Source organism: Mesoplodon bidens (genome assembly GCF_964165515.1).
Source record: "Mesoplodon bidens genome assembly, chromosome: 6".
In the NCBI taxonomy this organism is placed as follows: Eukaryota; Metazoa; Chordata; class Mammalia; order Artiodactyla; family Ziphiidae; genus Mesoplodon; species Mesoplodon bidens.
This window is the reverse complement of record NC_138162.1, coordinates 99,870,753-99,894,222: the sequence shown is the minus strand read 5'-3', so window position 1 is coordinate 99,894,222 and position 23,470 is coordinate 99,870,753. Positions and strand designations below refer to the sequence as shown.

The 23,470-nt window shown below is 42.5% G+C and overlaps 1 protein-coding gene across 1 annotated transcript in view; it reads right to left on the bottom strand.

The window, feature by feature from the left end:
- SHC3 (SHC adaptor protein 3) overlaps positions 1-23,470 on the bottom strand; it is a 150,884-nt gene that overhangs the window by 34,249 nt on the left and 93,165 nt on the right. Inside the window, exons 7-9 of the mRNA XM_081238046.1 lie at positions 14,385-14,511; positions 1,756-1,906; positions 711-798 (exon numbers count right to left, since the gene is read on the bottom strand). Of these exons, the coding sequence (XP_081094172.1) occupies positions 711-798; positions 1,756-1,906; positions 14,385-14,511 (366 nt within the window). The remainder of the gene's footprint in view (positions 1-710; positions 799-1,755; positions 1,907-14,384; positions 14,512-23,470) is intronic.

Genomic DNA, 23,470 nt, shown 5'->3' with positions numbered 1-23,470 from the left:
CCCGCATCCCCTGCATCGGCAGGCGGACTCTCAACCACTGCGCCACCAGGGAAGCCCGCCATATAATTTTTAATGTGGGAGTTAGGTGCATGCTAAGAGGTTGGATAAGAGGTGGAAGTGTCCTCTAAGAGGACCCAGGGCTTGTGAGGGATTTGTATCCCTGGTACCATCTCTGCCAAGGGCCGGAATTGCTCCGCTCTTCCTGAAGCTGACTCTGGAGAGGGAAGGCAGGGGTGAGGCAAGGAAGGGAAAGCTACAAGCTACTGTTGGGAGCCACCGGGGTTCAGCCCTGCCAGGGAGCTGAGGGACAACACAAAGCACGCCCCACAATCTCCCAAGCCAGCCCCGTTTGAAATGGGTGCAGGTGCCCCTGGGGGAGGTGAATTCCTCAGCCCCTGGGCAGGCGAGTCCTCCTGCCAGAGAAAGGCCTTAGGAGGAAAGTCTCAGGGTGCAGGAAGCAATGGGGCGGGTGGGGGCAGTGAGCTGGTTCTGGTGTCAGGGGCGGCATCATCTGATGTGTGCCCTCAGACATGCCCGACAGCCATTATTTCTATTTCTATGATCTGGCTTGGAACCTGCAGCCACACCCACAGCAGGTATTTCCAGTGGGTCACTCTGCCACTCCACAGGAGAGGAACTACCCACTAGGGAGCACGTCACTTTTGAAAAGAATTTTTTATGTTTCTTGTCCACCTCACCTTGCCTCTCACCTTGCCTGACAGGTGTTTGCTGCCAGTCTTCGCCAAGCGGGTCTCCTAAGTGTCTCCCCTGGTAGTAAGTTTGCTCTTTTCCTGCAAACTATAGACATATGTAAATACACAGAGTGAAAAAGTCATCCTCTTCTTGTTTCTGCATCTTTAAAAGCCATAGTACAGTAGAAGGGCCTTCAATGGCCAATGGATTGCATGCCTATTACACCCAATTTTCCCTTCATGCTTCTCGGTTGGCATTAAGATTTGGGGAATAAGTTTGTGTGGGTGTGAGAAAGAGGCTGTATCTCATCAAAACTAAAACTGCCCCCTGTTTTCATTACCCCCCACATCCCTCCCCTAAGTGTGACATAAATTGAGCTCTTTTACATGTAGCCACATCACTCAACATGACCTAAAATAGATTTCAGTTAAAGATTATCTCTGTGTCAGAACATACTGCCCACCCAGCACGTACACCCATAACCATTCATGCCTTGGCAAGTCCACCTTGCTGATTTCTTCTCAGTGTTAGAGCTACTGACACTTGGTTTCAATGTTATTTGCCACTTTCATTGGTGTCATTGTCATTCACATAAGGTAGGTGACATCAAAAAATTCCCTATAACGAAGAGATATCATGGAGATACCATAACTCTAGAAAAGGAATGCCTTACTAGAATTTCGAGTTAGAGGGAAAATCAGGGAAATGAGCAAAACAGAAAAACTCAAAAATATCTCATGTTAAAGGCTTACATCCACTCTCCTTTCAGAGAACCCAAAGCACCCCAGGCCTTTTAGAAGGCTTGAACTCTCTCTTTTCCTCATTAAGTTCACAGTAGAATGGGATTTGTGCTAGGATGAAGAGGGAACTCCCAGACTCAGGAATCACAATATAGCTCCAAGGCATTTGACGTTAAAACAAAAGCTTCCCTACTTGTCTGCTTTGTGAAATTCAAGGGGAAAAAGTTTGTGAGTTTTTCCGTCTGGACCTGAAAATAAAGTTGAAGAAAGCAAAAGGAAAGTTCAGTTAGCCACCATCCAAGCAAAAAGGTATAAGATTCACCTGGGCTGTGTCAGGACCGTGGGGTCTGGCTTTCAGTCGAGCATCTACAAACCCCCCTGGAGGAGGCATCTTGCTTGGAATGCTGTTGTAGTATGGGTGGTCTGAGCCATCACCCTCCTCTTCAGTCCATGGCTCATCTAGACTCTGCATTCTGTTAAAAGAGGGTTTTCAGGGACTTTAGCCAAAAGTTGAGCTTTCAGTCAAAACCAAAATATCTAATGTTAGTCATTGTTGCCCCAGAAAGCAGAGTTTAGTCACTGCCCCTTTAGCCATCTAGGTCTCAGGCATATATATAAAGCAGATGAGTGGTTTGGCCAAATTTCCCTGACTTATTCACAGTTCTACCCTTTAGGAAATTCTGGTCATATTTGAAACAGGAAAGAACTCCTTTTAAAAAATTACATTTTAATGAGGAAAAATATAATTTATATGTAAGGATAACCAGTTTCTCAAGGCATAGACACACATTTTAGTACATTATGAAATTTACCCAAAACAAAATTAACTTTAAAATGGAGATTCAGTGACCTCAGGGAAAATGGCAGAGTAAGGACCTCTGTAATAGCAACAAGAAAGCTAGCAAAGAAAGTTTCATAATCAACTTTTTCAGAACTCTGGAAATTAACCAGAAGCTTGTAGCAACCTAGGGCATGTTTATTAAACAAACAAAAACCACAAACAGCTGTCAGAACAACAGCTTTGTTGCATTTTAACTTGCTTTATTGTCATCTCCATGGTAGCCTTAAAAACCCAAATCCCACAGTCACAGTGAAAACCAGCAGCCTAATAGCCATGGGAGGGGGCAAAAGAGCATTGAGGCTCCTTCAAAGCCCTATTCTTAGAGAACAGTCATTATGACGCTTCTGGTCATTCTCTAGAATCCTCCACTCCAAAGGTTGTCTTTATTTGACCTGATTCAGAGCTTGTCCAGGGAACATAGCTTCTTCCCCAGGGTCATTTGTCAAAAACAGTTAGAGGCACTTCTTTAACATTGTGGCTCCCTGAAACAGTAGATAACATTTGGGGTTAAGAGTAAGCTAATCAGAAAGCTTAAAAGAAAAGCTGGGAAATAATAAGCTTTGACATAATTCTGGCAATCTAGAAGGCTACATGTATACGAGGGCTGTTTTCATGGCCAGGGTTCTGTTCCTGCTCAGAAAAGATGTAAAAAAGCTCTAGTTCTCACCTGTGACTGACTTTGAAGCTTTGCACAAGCAGGAAGTAAAGGTTAATGCAGAGTTGTCAGCTGCATAACTGAGTGTTGAAGGAGTGCCCCAACACACACACAGAACCCCTCAGCAAAAACTGTGGGACTTAGTGGTTTCAGACATTTAAGGAAATCTCTTTTCAGTCATTGGCTGTCTACTAAATGAACTGGGCTGAGTTGTCAGTGGCCATATATGACAAAAAATACAGACTTTACTAAGTTAGTTTAGAAAAGTCATTACAACAAACAACCACAACAAACAGCAACAACAAATCCTGAGGAGGGGAGAAATCTGATTTCCAGAGTTGTCACACCATTTTATTTAAAATTTCCAATTTCAACAAAAAATTATGGGATGCAAAGAAACAAAAAAAATTGGCTCATACACAAGAAAAAAAAAGCAATCAACAGAAACTGTCCCTGAGAAAACTCAGGTTTTGGACTAACTAGACAAAGACTTTAAATTAGCTACTTTCAATATGTTCTGAGAACTAAAGGAAACAAAAAATCAAAGACTTTAAATTAGCTACTTTCAATATGTTCTGAGAACTAAAGGAAACAAAAAATCAAACATGACAATGCTGTCTCACCAAATGGGGAATAACAAAGAGATTCAAACCTAGACACCTCATAATCAAACTGATTAAAGCCAAAGAGAAAGAATCATGAAAGTAGCAAGAGAGAAGCAGCTCATCATATACAAAGGATACTCAATAATATTAACAGTGGATTCCTTAACAGAACCAATGGAGGCCAGAAGGCAGTGAGATGTCATATTCCAAGTACCAAAAGAAAAAGACTATCTACCAAGAACTCTACATAGGCATAGTTTGTTTTATTGTTCTTCACTTCATTGCATTTCACAGATTCCACAAATTGAAGGTTTGTAGCAACACTGCACTGAGCAAGTTTTCAGTGACATTTTCCCAACATCATTTGCTCACTTCCTGTGTCTGTGTCACATTTTGGTAATTTTCACAATATTTCAAACTTTTTCATTATTCTTATATTTGTTATGGTCATCTGTGATCAGTGATCTCTGACGCTACTATTGTAATTGTTTTGGGGTGCCACAAACTTCATCCATATAAGATGGCAAACTTAATCAATAAATGTGTGTTCTGACTGCTCCACCAACTGACTGTTCCCCCATCTTTATCCCTCTTCGCTGGCCTCCTTATTCCCTGAGACACAACAGTATTGAAATTAGGCCCATTAATAACCCTGCAATGGCCCCTAAGTGTTCAAATGAAAGGAAGAGTCATATGTCTCTCACTTTAAATCAAAAGCTAGAAAAGATTAAACTTTGTGAGGAAGGCATGTCAAAAGCTGAGATAGTCCAAAAGCTAGGCTTCTTGTGCCAAACAGTTAGACAAGTTGTGAATGCAAAGGAAACATTCTTGAAAGAAATTAAAAGTGCTACTCCAGTGAACGCCTGAATGATAGGAAAGTGAAACAGCCTTATTGCTAATATGGAGAAAGTTTTAATGGTCTGGATAGAATATAAAACCAACCACGACATTACCTTAAGCCAAAGCCTAATGTAAAGCAAGTGTAAATCTCTTCAATTCTATGAAGGCTAAGAAAGATGAGGAAGCTGCAGAAGAAAAAGTTGAATCTAGCACAGGTTGATTCATGAGGCTTAAGGAAATAAGCCATTTACATAACATCAAAGAGCAAGGTAAAGCCCCAAGTGCTGATGTAGAAGCTGCAGCAAGTTATCCAGAGGATCTAGCGAAGATAATTAATGAAGGTGGCTACACTAAACAACAGATTTTCAGTGCAGATAAAATAGCCTCATACTGGAAGGAGATTCCATCTAGGAATTTCATAGCTAGAGAGAAGTCAATGCCTGGCTTTAAAACTTCAAAGGACAGACTGACTCTCTTGTTAGGGGCTAATGCAGCTGGTGGCTTTAAGTTGAAGCCAATGCTCATTTACCATTCTGAAAATCCTAGGGCCCTTGAGAATTATGCTAAATCTGCTCTGCTTATGCTCTATAAATGCAACAACAAAGCCTGGATGACAGCACATCTGCTTACAGCATGGTTAACTGAATATTTCAAGCCCACTATTGAGGGCTACTGCTTGGAAAAAAGATTCCTTTCAAAATATTACTACTCATTGGCAATGCACCTGGTCACCCAAGAGCTCTGATTGAGATGCCAATGAGATTAATGTTGTTTTCATGCCTGCTAACACAACACCTATTCTGCAGCCCATGGATCAGGGAGTAACTTCAATTCAAGTCTTATTATTTAAGAAATGCATTTCATAAGGCTGCAGCTGCCATACATAGTTATTCCTCTGATCGATCTGAGCAGAGTCAATTGAAAACTTCTGGAAAGGATTGACCATTCTAGATGCCATCAAAAACACTCATGATTCATGGAAAGAGGTAAAATCACCACCATTAACAGGAGTTTGGAATAAGTTAATTCCAACCCTTATGGATGACTTTGAGGGGTTCAAGACGTCAGTTGAGGAAGTAACTGCAGATGTGGTGGAAATAGCAAGAGAACCAGAATTAGAAATGGAGCCTGAAGATGTGACTGAATTGCTGGAATGTTATGATAAAAATTTAATGGATGAGGAGCTTCATCTTAGGGATGGGCAAAGAGAGTGGTTTCTTGAGATGGAATCTACTCCTGGTGAAGATGCTGTGAAGATTGCTGAAATGAAAACAAAGGGTTAGAATGTTATATAAACTTAGTTGATAAGCAGTGGCAGGGTTTGAGAGGACTGACTCTAATTTTGAAGGTAATTCTGTGAGGAAAATGCTATCAAACAGCATCACATGCTACAGAGAAATCATTCATGAAAGGAAGAGTCAATCAGTGTGGCAAAATTCATCATTGTCTTGTTTTAAGAATATGTCACAGTCACCCCAACCTCCAGCAACAATCACCCCTGATCAGTAAGCGACCATCAAGACTGAGGCAAGGGCTTCCCTGGTGGCGCAGTGGTTGAGAGTCCGCCTGCCGATGCAGGGGACACGGGTTCGTGCCCCTATCCCGGAAGATCCCACATGCCGCGCTGCGGCTGGGCCCGCGAGCCATGGCCGCGGAGCCTGTGTGTCCGGAGCCTGTGCTCCGCAACGGGAGAGGCCACAGCAGTGAGAGGCCCGCGTACAGCAAAAAAAAAAAAAAAAAAAAAAAAGACTGAGGCAAGACCCTCTACCAGCAAAAAGGTTGCAACTTGCTCAGCTGATGGTTAGCAATAACGTTTTTAGCAATAAAGTATTGATAATTAAGGTGTGTACATTATTTTTTAGACATAATACTATTGCACACTTAATAGACTACAGTATATTGTAAACATAACTTCTAAATGCACTAGGAAACCAAAAAATTTGTGTGACTTGCTTTATTGTGATATTCACTTTATTGCAGTGGTCTGGAACCAAACCCTCAATATCTCTGAGGTATGCCTGTACCCAGCAAAACTATCCTTCAAAATGAATCAAAAGTTAAAACAGTGCCAGATAAATAAAAGCCTAGAAAATTCATCACTAACAAATCTGCACTATGAAAAAATACTAAAGGAAGTACTTCAGGCTAAAATGAAAGCCACTAAACAATAATTCATGTCACATGAAAAAATAGAGGGTAATGGTAAAGTTAAATACACAGGCAAATATTAAAACAGTATAAATATAGTTTTTGTCCATAACTCTTTTCCTCTCCTCTCTGATTTAAAAGACAACGGAATAAAGCAATAATTATAAATCTGTGTTGATGAGCACTCAATGTATAAATATGGAATCTTCATAACATAACAGCACAATGGAAGGTGAAGAAATAGAGCCACATAGGAGCAAAGTTTTTGTATACTATTGCAATTAAATTGGTGTTAATCTGAACTAAATTGTTACAAATTAAGATGTTAGTTGTAATCCCCAGGGCAACCACTAAGAAAATAACTTTTAGAAGACAGTTAAAAAAAAAGAAAAAAAACCCAAGGTAATGAAAAGTTCACTCATAAAATATTTATTTGACACCAAAGAAAGCAGTTATGGAGAAACAAAGGGACAAAAAAATGACATAACACATATAGAAAAAAATAGCAAAATGTCAGGTAAAATCTTAATTTATCAGTAATTACATTAAATGTAAACACATTAAACACTCCAATTAAAAAACAAAGATTGGGGCTTCCCTGGTGGCGCAGTGGTTGAGAGTCTGCCTGACAATGCAGGGGACACAGTTTTGTGCCCCGGTCTGGGAGGATCCCACATGCCGCGGAGCGGCTGGGCCCGTGAGCCATGGCCGCTGAGCCTGTGCGTCCGGAGCCTGTGCTCCGCAACGGGAGAGGCCACAACAGTGAGAGGCTCGCGTACCGCAAAAAAAAAAAAAAAACAACAAAGATTGGCAGAATGGATTTTTAAGATAACGTGATCTGACTATATGCTTTCTACAAGAGACACATTTTAGATTGAAAGACATTTTAGATTTAAAACACATTTTAGATTTAAAGATTTAGGCTGAAAGTAAAAGGATGTAAAAAGGTATTTCATGCAAACAGTAACCAAAAGAGAGCTATGGTAACTCTACTAATGTCAGACAAAATAGACTTCAAGACAAAATTTTTACTAGAGACAAAGATAAAAGAGCAACCAGTCAAGAAGATACAATAATTATAAAGCTATATGTACCTCACAACAGACCCTAAACTATATGCAGCAAAATCTGACAGAATCAAAGGGAGAAATAGTGCAGTACTAATATTTGAAGACATCAATACCCACTTTCAATAATGGATAGAACAACAAGAGAGAAGATTGGGAAATAGAAAATTGAACACTATACATTGACTAGACCTAATAGCATCTATAGAACACTCCATTCAATAACAGAATACAAATTTTTCTCGAGTCCACATGTAACATTCTCCAGGATAGACCATATGTTAAGCCACAAAAAAAGGCTCAAAATTTTTAAAAGATTAAAATCATGCAACATATGTTTTGAGACCATAATGGAATTAAAGCAGAAATCAATACAAGAAAGAAATTTGGGAAATTCACAGATATGTAGAAATTAAACAACACATGCCTAAATAACAAATGGATCAGAAAATAAATCACAGGGAAATTGGAAGAAACTTTCAGATGAATAAAAACAAAAATAACATACCAATACTTATGGGCTGAATGTAAAGCAGTGCTTAGAGGGAAATTTATGAACTGTAAATGCCTATATGATAACAGACAATCTCAAATCAATAACCTGACCTTCTACTTTAATAAACTAGAAAATAAGAGCTAAACCCAAGCAAGCAGAAGGAAGAATAATAAATATTAAGGTGGAAATAAATAAAATAGTAGAAAATCAATAGAGAAAAGCAATGAAACCAAGAGTTGGTTCTTAGAAAGATCAACAATATTGACAAAGCTATAGCTAGACTGATGAAGAAAAAAGAGAGAAGACTCAAATTACCAAAACTAGGAAGGAAAGAGGAAAGACTGCTACCTACCACACAGAAATTAAAATGATTATAAGAGAAACTATTAAAAATCATATGCCAACAAATTAGATAACCTAGATGAAGTGGAAAAATTCCTATAAAGACTCAATCTTCCAAAATGACTCAAGAAGAAATAGAAAATCTAAACAGAACTGTAACAGATAAAGAGATTAAATTAGTAATCAAAATCTTGCATCCCAAGAAAAGCCCAGCATCGTATGGCTTCTTGGTGATTTCTACCTAACATCTAAAGGAGAATTAACAGCAATTCTTCATAACTCTTCCAAAAAAATAGAAGAGGACAGAAGTTTCCAAACTCAGTCTCTGATGCCAGTATTACCCTTATATGAAAACCTGACAAAGACACCACAAGAAAAAAAACCCAAAAAACTGCAGACCAATATCTCTTATGAATATGGATGGAAAACAAAATACTAGCAAACCAAGTCGAGCAACATACAAAAAGAATCATACACCATGACTGAGTGGGATTTCTTCCAGCAATGTAAGATTGGTTCAACATTCAAAAATCAACTAATGTAATATGTCATACCAGTAGAATAAAAACAAATACCAAATACTCATCTCAGTAGACACAGAAAAATCATCTGACAAAATCCAACAATTTTCCATGAGAAAAACCCTCAGAAAACTTGGAATAGAAGGGCATTTTCTCAACCTGAAAAAGCATCTATGAAAAGCCCACAGCTGAGAACACAATTAATGGTGAAAGTCTGAATGTTTTCCTCCTAAAATTAGGAACATGACAAGGTTGTCCTGTCTTTCCACCTCTATTTATTGTACTAGAGATTCTAGCCAGGACAATTAGATAATAAAAAGAAATAAAAGAATTCAGATTAGGAAGTAAGAAGTAATAAAACTATATTTATTTGCACAGGACATGATCTTGTACATAAAAAGTACTAAGGAATACACACACACACACACACACACAAATGATTAGAGCTAATAAATGAATTCTGTAAGTTTGCAGGATACATAATGAATATTCAAAAATCAATTGTATTTTTATACATTAACAATGAAAAAGCAGTTCCTTTTATTATAGTATCAAAAAGAATAAAAGATTTATTCTTTTGGTAGTAAAAATTATCAAAGCAAGTGCAAGACTTGTACAATGAAAATTACAAAACACTGTTGAAAGAAATTAAAGAAACTCTAAATAAATGGAAAGACATCCTGTGTTCAGGGATTGGAAGACTAAATATTATTAAGATGGAAGTACTCCTCAAATTGGTCTATGGATTCAAGACAATCTCTATAAACATCCCAAGTGCCTTTTTTTGTAAAAGTAGACAAGCTATGCTAAAATGTATTTGAAATTGCAAGGGGCCCAGAATAGTGAAAACAATCTTGACCAAGAATAATGTAGTTGGAGGACTTATACTTCCTGATTTCAAACTAACTATAAAGCTGTATTATTCAAGGCTATGTGGTACTGGCATAAGGACAGACATATAAATCAATGGAATAGAATTAAGAGTCCATAAATAAACCCATACATTTATGGTCAATTGATTTCAACATGGATGCCCAGACAATTCAATGTGTGAAATAGTCTTTTCAACAAATGGTGCTGTGACAACTGGATAGCCATTTGTGAAAGAATGAAGTTGGACCCTTACCTCACACCATATACAAAAATTAAGTCAACTGGATTAAAGACCTGAAAATAAGAGCTAAAACTTAGAAGAAAACATAGATGTAAACCTTCGCGACCTTGGATTAGGCAATGGTTTCTTACATATGACACCAAAAACAAAAGCAACCAAAGAAAAAATAAGTACATTAATTGGACTTCATCAAAATTAAAAACTACTGTGCTTCAAAGGACATTATCAAAAAAATGTGAAGACAACACAAAAAATAGGAGAAAATATTTGCTAATCATATATCTGAAAAGAGACATATCTACAATATACAAAGAACTTCTATACAAGTCAACAATAAAAAGCCGAATAACTCAATCTTAAAAATGAGCTAAGGATTTGAGCAGACCTTTCTCCAAAGAAGATATACAAATAGCCAATAAACACATGAAAAGATGCTTGACATCATTAGTCAACAAGAAAATGCAAATCAAAACCACAATCAGAGACCACTTTGTACTCACTAGGATAGCTAAAATCAAAATGATGGACAATAACAAATGTCAGTGAAATTGGAACTTTCATACATTGCTGGTGAAAATATAAAATGGTACAGCCACTTTGGAAAACAGTTTGGTAGTTTCTCAATATTTTAGCATAGAGTTCCCATATGACTGAGCAATTCAGCTCCTAGTTATATATCCAAGAGTATTGAAACATCTGTCCACACAGGAACTTGTACACATCTTCAAAGTAGCGTTATTCATAAGAACTAAAAGGTGAAAATAACCCAATGTCCATAAACTGATGAATGAATAAACAAAAGGTAACATAGCCATACAAAGGAATATTATTCAGCCCTAAAAAATGCCATACTGATACATGCTACTAAATGGATTAACCTTGAAAACATTCCAATAAGTGAAAGAAGTCAGGCACATATTATATGACAACATTTATATAAAATGTCCAGAATTGGCAAATAAATAAAGACAGAAAGTAGAGTAGTGGTTGTCTGGGGAAAGGGGGCTGGAAAATGGGGAGTAACTGCTAATGAGTATGGGGTTTCTTTCTGGGGTGATGAAAAATGTTCTGGAATTAGATAGTGCTGATGATTGTACTTGTTCTATCTTTGACAATACTAAATACCACAGAACTGTATATTTTTAAAGGGTAATTTTATCATAAATAAACTATATATCAATTTTTAAAAAAATAATAAATGGAGCTTTGGCTACATTTGAATTCTTTTTCATTGTCTTCTCTGGTTTTGTGTTGAAAATAACCTTGGATTTCTGCAAGAGAAATCAGAGGAAAAAATCTTCTAAGGAAAATCATACCATACCAAAAAACCCATTCATTTAAAAGTATGATTTTTTATTTCCAGTTGGAGATGGGCGATGAATCCAGATCACAGAGTCTCTCCCCCAATAATTAATACAATGAACAAAAAATAATTCACGAATAAGTAAAGCCATCCACTCACTAGCAGCAAGAGAAGAAGGAAAGAGGAAGTCATGTGCCACCAACATGGAACTTTGAGATGCTGGGGCAGCTTGCTGGGACCTAATGCGGCCCCACTCACTCCACGCTCCCCTGTCCCCAGCTCTACACTGAGGAATGTGGACAAAGAAGCGGACTGTGCCAATTCTCATACCTCCAGCTCATGCCCAATTTGAAGAGAAATGGCCTGAGCAAGTGAGCAGAAAACCCAAGGAGAACTGCTCACAAATAGAACCTCCTGTTTTGCTGGCCCCTGGGAAATCTAGAAGGAAAATGGGCCAGTGCCCTCCACAGTCCAGGGTCCCCATAACAGGGCAGGGAGGGGAAGAGGGACATGGCAGCTGGAAGCAAGGTGAATTCTCTCATGGCCTAGGATATCCCCAGCTGGGACGGAAGGTGGTGCATTCCCACCTGCTCCCTGGATCTCAGACCTGCTCAGTGGACACAACAAGCAGCTTGTCAGACAAGATGAGACTGATGTCAGGGAACACAGGTCCCCTTGTTCCTGCTCTGCTGTAGAAACGTTATACCATTACTTGCATATTGGGTTGAAAGTTTTCTCGGTAGATAAGATCTCTCTACTTCATTGTCTTTCCCCAAAACTTCTTCAAACTTTATTATATAGAAACATATACAGGACTTCACACCTTAAGTATATTCCTGGAGAAGGATGGTAGTTCAGTTAACTCCCCCCACTCATTTTTTGACATATTATTTTAATAGGATTTATTTGACTTCTTTGCAACATTTCAAAAGTACAGAAAAGCCTAAATTAATATAAAAGCCACCTACACATCCACCACTGAGATTAAACAAGTATGAACATTTTGCTATATTTGATACCTTTTTTTTAAAGAAATAAAACTTGTCAAACTTGCTTTGGATGAAAAAATACGTGATATTAACTGTAAAATGCTAATGGTAGAATCTAGACGGTGGGTATACAGGTGTTACCTGAAAATTCTTTTTGTATATTGGAACACGGTTGTTATAAAATGTTAGGGAGGAAATACACTTAACAAAATCAGTTAAAGCCCACCCATATCCCTGTCATCCTCAGATGTCCTAGAGTTGGTATGTAATATTCTTGCATGTTTTTATACTCTTTATACACATGCACTTATCCATAAACTATATATACAATTGTTTATGTGTTCTTAAAATTTCCATAGATGGTTCATATCCTTTTACACTCCATTTAAAGTATTTGAGATTAATTCTGGTAATACACATATACTGATGAATTCTGTTTAATGACTATGTCCCATGATAATATAAAATTTAGAACTTTTTGTTCACCCACTCTCCTGCCAAGGGCTATCGGGTCCCCTCCACTTTCTAACTCTTTTTTCACACAACTTGTATGAGTTTGCAGAAGTCTTTATCAACCAGGAAAAAATGGGGCCTTCACAGGCACCTCCAGAATGAAGGTCTTAACGGAAATTTTCCAGTGGATGAAGGAAAAAAAAATTAAAAGTCTCTTTCAAGAAAGGTGAAGGGCTTCCCTGGTGGCGCAGTGGTTGAGAATCTGCCTGCTAATTCAGGGGACACGAGTTCGAGCCCTGGTCTGGGAGGATCCCACATGCTGCAGAGCAACTGGGCCTGTGAGCCACACTACTGAGCTTGCGCGTCTGGAGCCTGTCCTCCGCAACAAGAGAGGCCGCGATAGTAAGAGGCCCAGGCACTGCGATGATGAGTGGCCCCCACTTGCCACAACTAGAGAAAACCCTCACACAGAAACGAAGACCCAACACAGCCAAAAATAAATAAATAAACAAATGTGGGGTTAAAAACAAAAACAGGAGAAAAAGTGGGTTAATAGCTAAATACTATTTCAAAATTACCAAATCATACCTCATTTCTAGCATGAAATAGTAAAGCAAAGTTTAAAAAAAAAAAAAAGAAAGGTGAAGACTTCAGAGAGATGAAAGGAGGCTTCATAATAATGAAGGTAGAGGTAGGCACTGCCTTCACAACTAAGTCCTGGAATGTGGCTGCAGAAGTTGGAGAAAACATAAAAAGTAAATTCAGGAGAAATAAAGTTTTATTGACAGCGAACGCACCATTGTAATAGGCTTTCAATAGGACAGGTGACTGAATAACCAACATGCACCATATTATTTTTTTTTTAATGCTGCATGGAATATTCTTATGTCCTAAGGAAACTCAAGGATAGACTCTGAACATTTTTTATAATAAACTAAACATCTCACAATTCCTGTTTACATTTACTATTTCAGTTAACACTCAAAATACTGCCTAGCCACTATTATTCTTATTTTACAGAGAAAACTGCTGAGACCCAGACTGGTTAAAGAACTTGCCCAGGGCCACACAGGCCATCAAGTCTGAAAGCTATGAAAGCCAATAAAGCAGAATCAATGCTCGTCATTCCAAGCGGAGCGCCTCACGAAGGGAGCCTCTGAATCAGGACTTTGGCTAACCCTGAGGACAAGGACAATGGGACAGGTAGAACCTGTGGTGACACCGACCCAAGGAAGCAACATATGGAAACATCACGTGCTTGCAGAGGAAACAGAGCAAAAACATATTACAATGTTTTTTTTTTGTAACCTTGGCTACTGTCACTATAGTTTCAAGAAAATGTTTTTCTAAACATTGGGAGAATCACCCATATGTCGGCTTCCATCTGTCAGTTTCCTGAGCCATGGCCCAGCACCAGCCAGGTGTCTCTGGGCCCAGGAAGCCCTGAGATTAACTGTGTCTGTTCAGAGCACTCCTCGGGGAGGTGGTTTTGTGGTTTCCTCCTTTTAAGTGTTTTTAAGAGGAAAGGTCAGAAAATGCAGAGAGGCCACTGCAAACGGTGTCACAGCACTACTCACCGGTCATGGAGAGCGGGGATCTTGGAAGGACACTGCAAATATTGCTTAAACCGGAGCTCAAAGGCTTGTCCGATGGAGCCGATGACCTCCTGGGCCAGCCCGTCACAACATTCCAGAATGTGACAAGCTGTAGGAGCAAGGGACACAGGCTCATTAGAGACAGACACTGGAGCTACCCAGGCTCCTCCTTCCTGAGGGTGAAAGCCCGCAGCCTAGGGAAGAAGAGAGGGACAAGGAGGTGCCTTTCATGACATGTCCTGTCATCTCTGCGTGCAGCTTAATCCCTGAGAGCCCCCAGCAGTAACGTTTCACCGCAGAGATCCATTTCTTAATAGCCTATTCTCTCCCAAAGTAAAGGTTCTATTTGTAAGTACGTTTTAACATTTTAAAGTTCAACTTGATTGCTCTTCTATTGCTTTGGAGTCTATAAAATATCAGCTCAGAACTTAGTAGGGAAACAGGGTTTGGAAGGAAACCTTAACAAGACAAAGAACCTGATAGTAACAAGAAATGAATCCCTTTAAGACCCCGCGAGGCTTAACAAATGGACTTAAACCGGCTCTTATTGAATGAATCCTGAGGTATCCGATGGACTCAGAGCAAGCTGTTTGCTTACTTCCTAGTGGGAGTAAAGTGTCACCACCAGACGTGGCAACTCAAAGCAATAAGATCAACAACCTTGTAAGATGAGTTTAAAGGGATATTAATTAACCACTATGACCATTCCACCACATGCCACCTGCATCTACACTGGACGAGACTGGATATTCATGCCAGTTCTCAGAAAAGGGGTGTTGGCAGCCAGACGAGGGCCCCTCATAGACCTGGAGCAACCCCTAACCCCTTTGGGGTGCCCGCTGTCTTGGTGGCCAGGCTGGGGTGTAATCCATGCAGAACCTTTGGAGAAAAGAGGGTTGAGTGGGGGAAGGCACCAAAGAAGATCCCATCTCTGCTCTACAAGGAAGTAGAATGTCTTCTCCCCAGACATACGTCCATGGCATCCCACAGAAGAGTCCCAGCCCCTTCACGTTGTCCCGTGACCAGCGTGACATGCTCTGTTACTAACGGGATAAAAGCATCTCCCTTGAGAAAATGACAGATGCATGTGTCACACTCCATCTTTCTCTTGCCACCAGTTAGGATACAATTGTGTTTCAAGGAAGTTCCTCCAGGAGCACAGTGGGTGCCCAGCAGTGAGAAGAGGCATTGCTACAGGGGTAGCCATTCCCCAGCAGTGATTAGGGAGATGCAGAAGCATCCCTCTGCTGCAGGAGAAGCGAGCACAGAAAGAGGACTCATTAAGGTGGGAACTGCGAGGGAAGGAACAGAGACATCACCACCTCCACAGTTTGGCCGCTTTTCCATCACGATGCCGCCTTCTACATGCACAAAGACAGCCAGGCACCACAGAGCTCACCGTGATGGTGGCTGCTAGGGTGGGGGGCCTCAGGCTTCTCCTCTCCCTAGGCTCGAAGAGGGAGCATGCTCCTGAGGACACAGGAACAAGCATTTCCTGGGAAGAGCAAGTGTAACCGGATTGCTGCTTCAGACTGCAATGCAATCCCTTGGATACATTAGCCCTATCTCAGATATGGCCAAGGGATTTGTCCAAGGAGACAGGTGTCCCGGCTGTATTTTATTATTGAGTATTGATATTGTTTTATGTTATTATTGATATTAGTATTTATTATCAACCCGGTTAGGCACAAAGCAAGGCCATATTAAGCAGCTGTTGGAGTCATGGGGTTGTTCGTTAACGGATAGCAGTGGAGGTGTCTTTCCAGCCAATAAGGAAGTAGGAGTCTAAGACAGAGTGAGAGAAAGACACCTGGATCCCCCACCTGCCCTGTGTTTCCAGCCACACCTGCCCCCTTCACGCAGCATCAGCACCAGCCAAGAGAACTGGCTGGCCAGTACTTCGGAGAAACAGAATAAAAACTGCGGACTGGCCAAGAAAGTGAAGCTTATTTTTCTCTTAAGGAGAAAAGCAGTGCCCTAGCCTTAGTGAATGAAGAGCAAGGTTTCTGCAGAGGGGGCCATATGATCAATCCACACGGCCCCGTCATCTTCTACACACTAGAGAGCACGAGGTTGGAAGTGAGTCTTCTTTAAATCGGGTCCTGGGACATTGGGAAGATGCAGGGCTCTGGGTGGAAGCACCCTCACTCGGTGAGGGTGGAGCCCTGGCATCTGGTCTCGATACCAGAGGGTGACAGGAACTGCAGATGCAGAATTAAAGCACGACTGCAGGCTCTGGGGCCTGGCTCATTCCTCGGTGGACCGTGAAAACATCATCTGTTGGCTAGGTCTGAGGATCCTTCCGTAGAATGGCCCCTCTGTGTTCCAGAAACCCCTCCAAATCCAGATCTAACCCTGAGCTGACAGTCTCTCTGGACCTGTATTTTCTCTGACTGTTGCAACAGTCTTTAGCGAAAAGCCACTGTCTTCTAACCTCATCTGTGTGGCTCAGTGTGTGTGAGGAATGATGAGGTTCTCGCCACAGGTAACCATCGGGGCTGCTTGTTTTACATCCCATGAGGAGAGGATGGATGGAGGTGTCATTCATGAGCAAGAAGGAGAAGAACTGGATGAGAGGCAGGTACAGTGTGGTGGGGCCCAGAAGCAAGACTCAGAATGATGTTGTAAAGCCTAAAACATGGCCCAAAACAAACATAGGAGCAGCAAAATGGGGTCATTCCTCATTCTATCCCTTCTGAAGGGGACGGGCTCTTTGGCAGTGGTGCAGTAGTGGGGGGTGGGGGGGCGGCGTCTCCAGGGTGGAGGTGGGGGGTGCTTGTCTGCCCATGCTGGTCTCACTCTCTGACCAATAAGCAAGGCTTATGTCGCTTTCCAGGAAAGCCAGCTCAGACCCCACAGCAGCCAGCTCAGCCCTGACACTAGTGAGGGGACTTCATCAGGCCTCACCACAAAGGCCACTCCCCACCTGGGATGAGCCACTTGAGAGCAGGATGTGCTGCGGCCCTTGTAATCATGCCAGATAGAACTGGGGCACAGCGTCTTTCCTCACACAGCAGCCTCCTAATGGGTCAACCACACATCTTCCCCGCACTGGCAGGTCCGAAGTCCCTCTGCAAGTTTCCCAATGGCTCCAAATAAGTCCAGAGGCCAGTGGCTGCACCTGCTCATCGGTGTTCAAGACTGCCCTGGCCATCTGGGGCCTCCATTCATCTGAGCTCGCTCTCTGAGCCCTGCCTGGGATGGCTGCTCCGTTAGTCAGCACAGGCAAGCGACGCCACCATAACAAACAGCCCCAGCATCTTAGTGGCTGAAAACAATCCCATTCTCACTTGTTCATTTCTGGGCAACTCTCCAGGTGGTGACGCCGTTAACCAAGCTGCTTTGATCTTTCAATCCTGAATTTCAACACAAGGCCTGCTCCCAAGCCAGGGAAGAAAGGGACAACAGGGCCTTGCACCAGCACTAACCGCCTCATCCATTCTCCTCTCACACAGAACTGTCGCCTGGCTCCTCCTCCACCCGGGAGAGGCTGGTAGTACAGTCTCCTGGGAGCTTGGAAGGAGTGAGGTCAGGACGTCAGTGAGCACTGGCAATGCCTATCACAGGCACCAAACACCCACAACGGCTTTACTTCTTCTTCTTTTTTTTTTTTTAAACGGTATGTGGGCCTCTCACTGTTGTGGCCTCTCCCGTTGCGGAGCACAGGCTCCGGACGCGCAGGCTCAGCGGCCATGGCTCACGGGCCCAGCCGCTCCGCGGCATGTGGGATCTTCCCGGACCGGGGCACGGACCCGTGTCCCCTGCATCGGCAGGCGGACTCTCAACCACTGCGCCACCGGGGAAGCCCTCAAGGCTTTACTTCTGTAAATAAGAAATTGTCAAGATTTTCTCATGCTTACTAGTGAAGAACTCTCTACTATACTGAGCATGTGTCCCAAATATGCATCTACTTATTTATAAATTATGAACATATATTCCTGTGTTAATATAATAGTATGTATATTATAAAAATATCTTTTAAAAGATGTTAAAAATGATACAATAAAGATAAAATAAAGTTCAAGATGTCTTGTTGGCCCTGAAAGCATCACACTGTCATTTATTATCTCAAATCAAGATAAATACTTTGGGTGAGGTTCATCATAATGATGATGGATAGAAATTCATCCTTCCATCTTTGAACTATTTTTCTTTATCATTTTGAGTCTGGAGGGGTTGCTTCCTTATCTTAGCTGATTAGATTATTGTTGGGTTTTTGTTTTTATTTTATTTTTTTTGCTTTGTAAAAGTAAGACCCCACTTCCCCACCCCCTCTGTGGCCAGGAGCAGCTGACACACAGAAAGGGTGTCACTGGCTCACTGCACCCTTTACGTATGAATATGGGGTAATACCCGCTCTATCTCAGATCAGTGACTATAGACAGAGGCTCCAGCATGGGTTTCCCACCACAGTCGCTGCTTCCACACCCTGTGGGATGGGCCACCCCACCTCAGTGGGCATTGTTTTCATGGGGCGACTCTGCAAGTATGAGCAGAAAACCTCTCAGGATCTGTGCTGCTCTTTTAAGAAGTCATGACCCCTCCCACCCACACCCACACCAACCCAACTCGTACTTCACAGCCATCTGGCCTCCACAAGGCAGCCCAGCCCTTGAAAGGGTCCCGTCTCAGACTGTCCCACTGTCCTCTTATCTAGACTCACGGACTCTCCAAGAGTTCAGATTCATAGCCAAGTTCTCTACCAACTGGTGACTGACATAGGGAACCTCGGAGACACCTGGAGTCGTTACCTAATCAGAAAACCATCTCCTACCAAACAATGACTGCTGTCTCTTCCTCTTAGTGGGCTGATAACTCTCACCCCTTAAAAGGAACACTGAACACCAGGGAATTCTTACCAGAGAGCTGGAGGCTCCAAACTCAAGCATACTTTTCAGCCAACCCTAGTCTGTTCACGGCATATATCCACACGTTCCTCATTGTTCCCGAGTTTTTTTGATCTGAGACAGGTAAGAACTCCAAGATTCAGCTCCCATGCTCTTAATTAAGAGTTGTTTAATATCTGTCCTAGCCCCAGAGTGGAAAACTAAAACTTTATGAGGAGATAATGGTGCACCCATCAGACTGGCAGGGATTTAAAAGTCTGAAAATGCCAAGTGTTGAACAAGAGCTGAAGCCAAGGAGCCCTCCTGTGCCACTTGTGGAATTATAAAGTGAAATAACCATTTTTAGAAAACTGAAGATGTCCCAGAACACAGTGATTTGTCCCAGAGGTATAAACCCTAAGAAAATTCTTGCACATGAGCACAAGGCAAATGTACAAAATATTTACTGCAGACTTCACTCAGTAGACGCTTATGGAGCACCAGCTCTGTACCAGGCTCTGCCCCAGGATCTCCAGATACAGCAAGTAACAAAACAGATTCCTGCTCTCACTGACCTTACAGTCTAGAAGGTGGACACTGAAAATAAAGAAGGAAAAATATACCATTAGAATGGGTTGAATGGTGCCCCCCCCCCAGTAGCCAAAGCCCTGTCTACATCCTGACCCCCTGAACTTGTGAAAATGAGTCTTTACAGATGTAATTAAGGACTCAAAATGAGATCATTCTGGATTAGGGTGGGCCCTAAATCCAATGACAAGTGTCTTATAAGGGTCAGAAGAGGAGGTGACAAAGACACAGAGGAGGAGGTGATGTGAAGATGGAGGCCAAGACTAGAGTGATGCAGCTACAAGCCAAGGACTCCTGGAGCCAACAGACGCTGGAAGAAGCAGGAAGCCTTGCCCCCTGGAACGTCTGGAGGGAGCACGGCCCTGCTGACACCTTGATTTCAGACCCTTAGCCTCCAGAATTGTGAGAGAGCAAACTTTTGTTGTCTTGAGCCACAAAGTTTGTAGTAATTTGTTACAGCAGTCACAGAAAACTAATACAACCATAAAGACCATAATGTGAAATAAAGGGGGTGATGAGAATGATGTTGTAGGGTGACATGTAGGATGACCAGGGAAAGCCATGTAGGAGGTGGCATCACAGAAGAAGTCTGAAGGAAGTCAGGAAGTGAGCCATGGGAAGGTCTAGTCGAAGAATGTTGCAGGCATAGGGCTCAACAGGTGCAAAGGCCCTGAGGCAGGTGCTTGCTTGACATGTTCAAGGAAGAGCCAGAAGATCAGTGGAGCTGGAGTGGAGGTGAGGGGAGATCACAGGAAACGAGATAGAGGATAGAGCAGGAGTGAGCTCACATCGTGATGAGTGAGACAAGCAGATACTTTGTGGTAGAAGGAAAGACTTAGCTCTGTGGCTTGTCAAGGTGAGGGGGCTAGGAGGCTTCTGAGCAGAGATGTGCAGCAGGCTGGTAACTACACAAGTCTGACTTTCAGCCAGAAGCCTGAGCTACGCAGGAACATTCACAGTCTTTGGCACAGGGTATTTAGAGCCCAGGGACTGGCTTGTTTATTTAAAAAAAGAAAACGCAAAAAACCATGGTTGACGAAAGCCAGATATGGGGAACAACCTAATCATTCACTCACAGGCAAATTAACCTCCCACCACAGTGTTATGAGATGGAATTTAACCTCCTGGCTTAAAAAAATAAATCATTGCTTTCACCTGTTATACAGAAGAGGTTTTACTCCTAGGGGAAAGAAAAGCCAGAGAAGGTTCTGTATTATTTAAGGAGTTCATACTCTTTAAGTTTCTCCCAGAAAGTCACCTCCTGCGGCCTACAACTGTCTGAGGCCAGAGAAACCCTAAATTCAGTGTTGAAATGACCATGAGCTAGTAGAGAAGCCTGGAGAAGGAAGCGCAGCCATGTGAAGCAGTAGTCCACGGGGGGCTTCCCTCTCAAGCCCAGTCACCACGTTCCCCCCTTATTCAGGAAATCCTGGGGAAAGGGCAGCAGGATGTGTTAGAAGCTATACCGGCTGAACACTCAGGCCTCTCTACCATCAGGTCAGCACCATAGGATATGACTTTCCAGGCAAGTTCAGGAGTTCCAGAAGGTGCCTGAACAGGGATGCTATTGTGGTTATAAATTATAGGAATTACATGCCACCTGCAGGCAGCCATATGTCTAATTAGGACATTGATTTTTATGTACTTTTGTGACCCAAATAGTCCATTTTGAACCAATAGACATTAGGTTTCAGGGAATGGGAGTCCTTGGGTAGTAATATAAATTCCAATGTGAAAAGAAAATGGTATATTAGGATCCAGCAAAGCCTGATTTGTTGGGCGTTTTATCCTACATATATCAGTAGTCACCTTCCAGGTCTCCTGTCAGCCCTGCCTTTCAGCTATAAGGTGCCAACCTCATGAAACTTCACTCATTTGCCATCTCTGTCTCCTCAGGATGGTGGTGGTTACCATAGAGCTTAATGACATGGGTCAGAGATCCTTTGCCCTTCCACCAGATTAATTATATAAGCCATGGATTCTTGATACTAGAGAGAAAAATATAATTTTTTTCTCACTGTAAATACCGCTAGATTACCCAAACACACACACCAGAATGTATAAGCAGGAATCAGTGCGGAAAGGACAAATGATAACGGTGAGGGACTTTGACCCATCTCTGCAGGATTTTGACAGAAGACTTTCTGGGCTCCAGATGTGCCTTGAGTAGCCTGCCTGCCTTGAGTAGCTCTGCCTGCAGTCAGGGAACCACAATGGGGTCAGCACATCCACTGGGGCCTCTGCGTGGGGAGTTGGCTATTTAAGAGTCCAAATAAGAACATTCACTCCCAGAATTTCTTGCTAATCTGACTCCTGCATGGCAAAGGCCATTCTTATTCAATTAAACTCTCTTCCCAGCCTAGGGCAGGAGGAAAGAGAAGAGAGCAGCGGGGGGAGCCCTCCCCCAGCTCCTTGCGGAAGGAGGCAACGGTGGGTGGACACATAACGGTGGGTGGACACATATCGGATGGAGGCAAAGCGTGCTCTGACATACTGTTCATGGCCAGATCTATGACTCCCCTACCTTCCCACACTGCCTCCCAGGAGGCTGGGGCTGCCTGTGTTCGTGCGGGAACAGAGATGTGATGGATGAGGAAGGCTGCAAATTCCTGTCGGAGGGCAGGTCTGGTTCCCCTCCCCTGAATCTGAGCTGCCTGGGACAGCTTTGACTAGTCAACTATGACAGAGATGAAGCGGTGCCTGGTCTTTGGCATCCACTTTGGCATCATGGAGCCCAGAGTTGCTATGTGGGAAGTCCTACTGCCCCGATTCAGGGGCCACTTGGAGGGACCCTGAGACTCCTTGCAGAGGGATAAGGACCCTGCTGGCTTTGGCTTCTCGTCCTCCCTGCCAAGGTCCAAGGCGTGGAAGTGAAGTCAGCTTGGACCCTCTAGACCAGGCCAGCCACCAGCCAAAGACCACCCAATACCCCATTGATGCCACAGAGAGCAGAAGAATTGGCCAACTGAGCCCTGCCTGGACACTGGATACTTCATCATATCAAAAGATATTTTTAAATGATGGCTGTTAGGCCATTAAGATTTGTTACAGGCAACAGATAACTGGAAGGAGGGAGTGATCCTCTCCTATCAAGCAGCTCAAAGGACCCCTATGCTGCTGGTGCCCCCAAAGCACCAGCAACAGCGCAGAGGTCTGGCGTTCGTCTTCACACCAGCACTGCATGAGGGTCCCAAAGGGAGCTGGTCCAGCAACCACGGAGCACATGGAGTGGATCCTGATTTCCATGACTTTGAAAAGGTACTGTGGACAGAAGGTGCTGCTGCTGGTTTGCAGCCGTAAAACAAGGTATCAGCTTGTATGCTTCCACGGCCCTAAGTCAAATTGCACAGGGTTAAACTCCTTCAGGGTCTGGACCTAGAGCCTGATTTCTCAGCCCCGGCTGTACATGAGAATCATCTGGAGAGCTTTTAAACAATACAGTTGCCTGGGCACCCCTCTCTGAGGCCTGAACATTGAGTTTTTTTAAGGCTCCCCGGGTGATTCTAAAGTATAGTTCATTTTCAGAACCATTGACCTAGGAGCCATTAAGGGTGTGAAAAAAAAAGTCTAGGATTACTTGAAGTGAACTTAGAACAAGCAAAAATAAAGGAAGAACTTCAACAAGTGTTAACTCTGGGATGAGTGCAGCCTGTC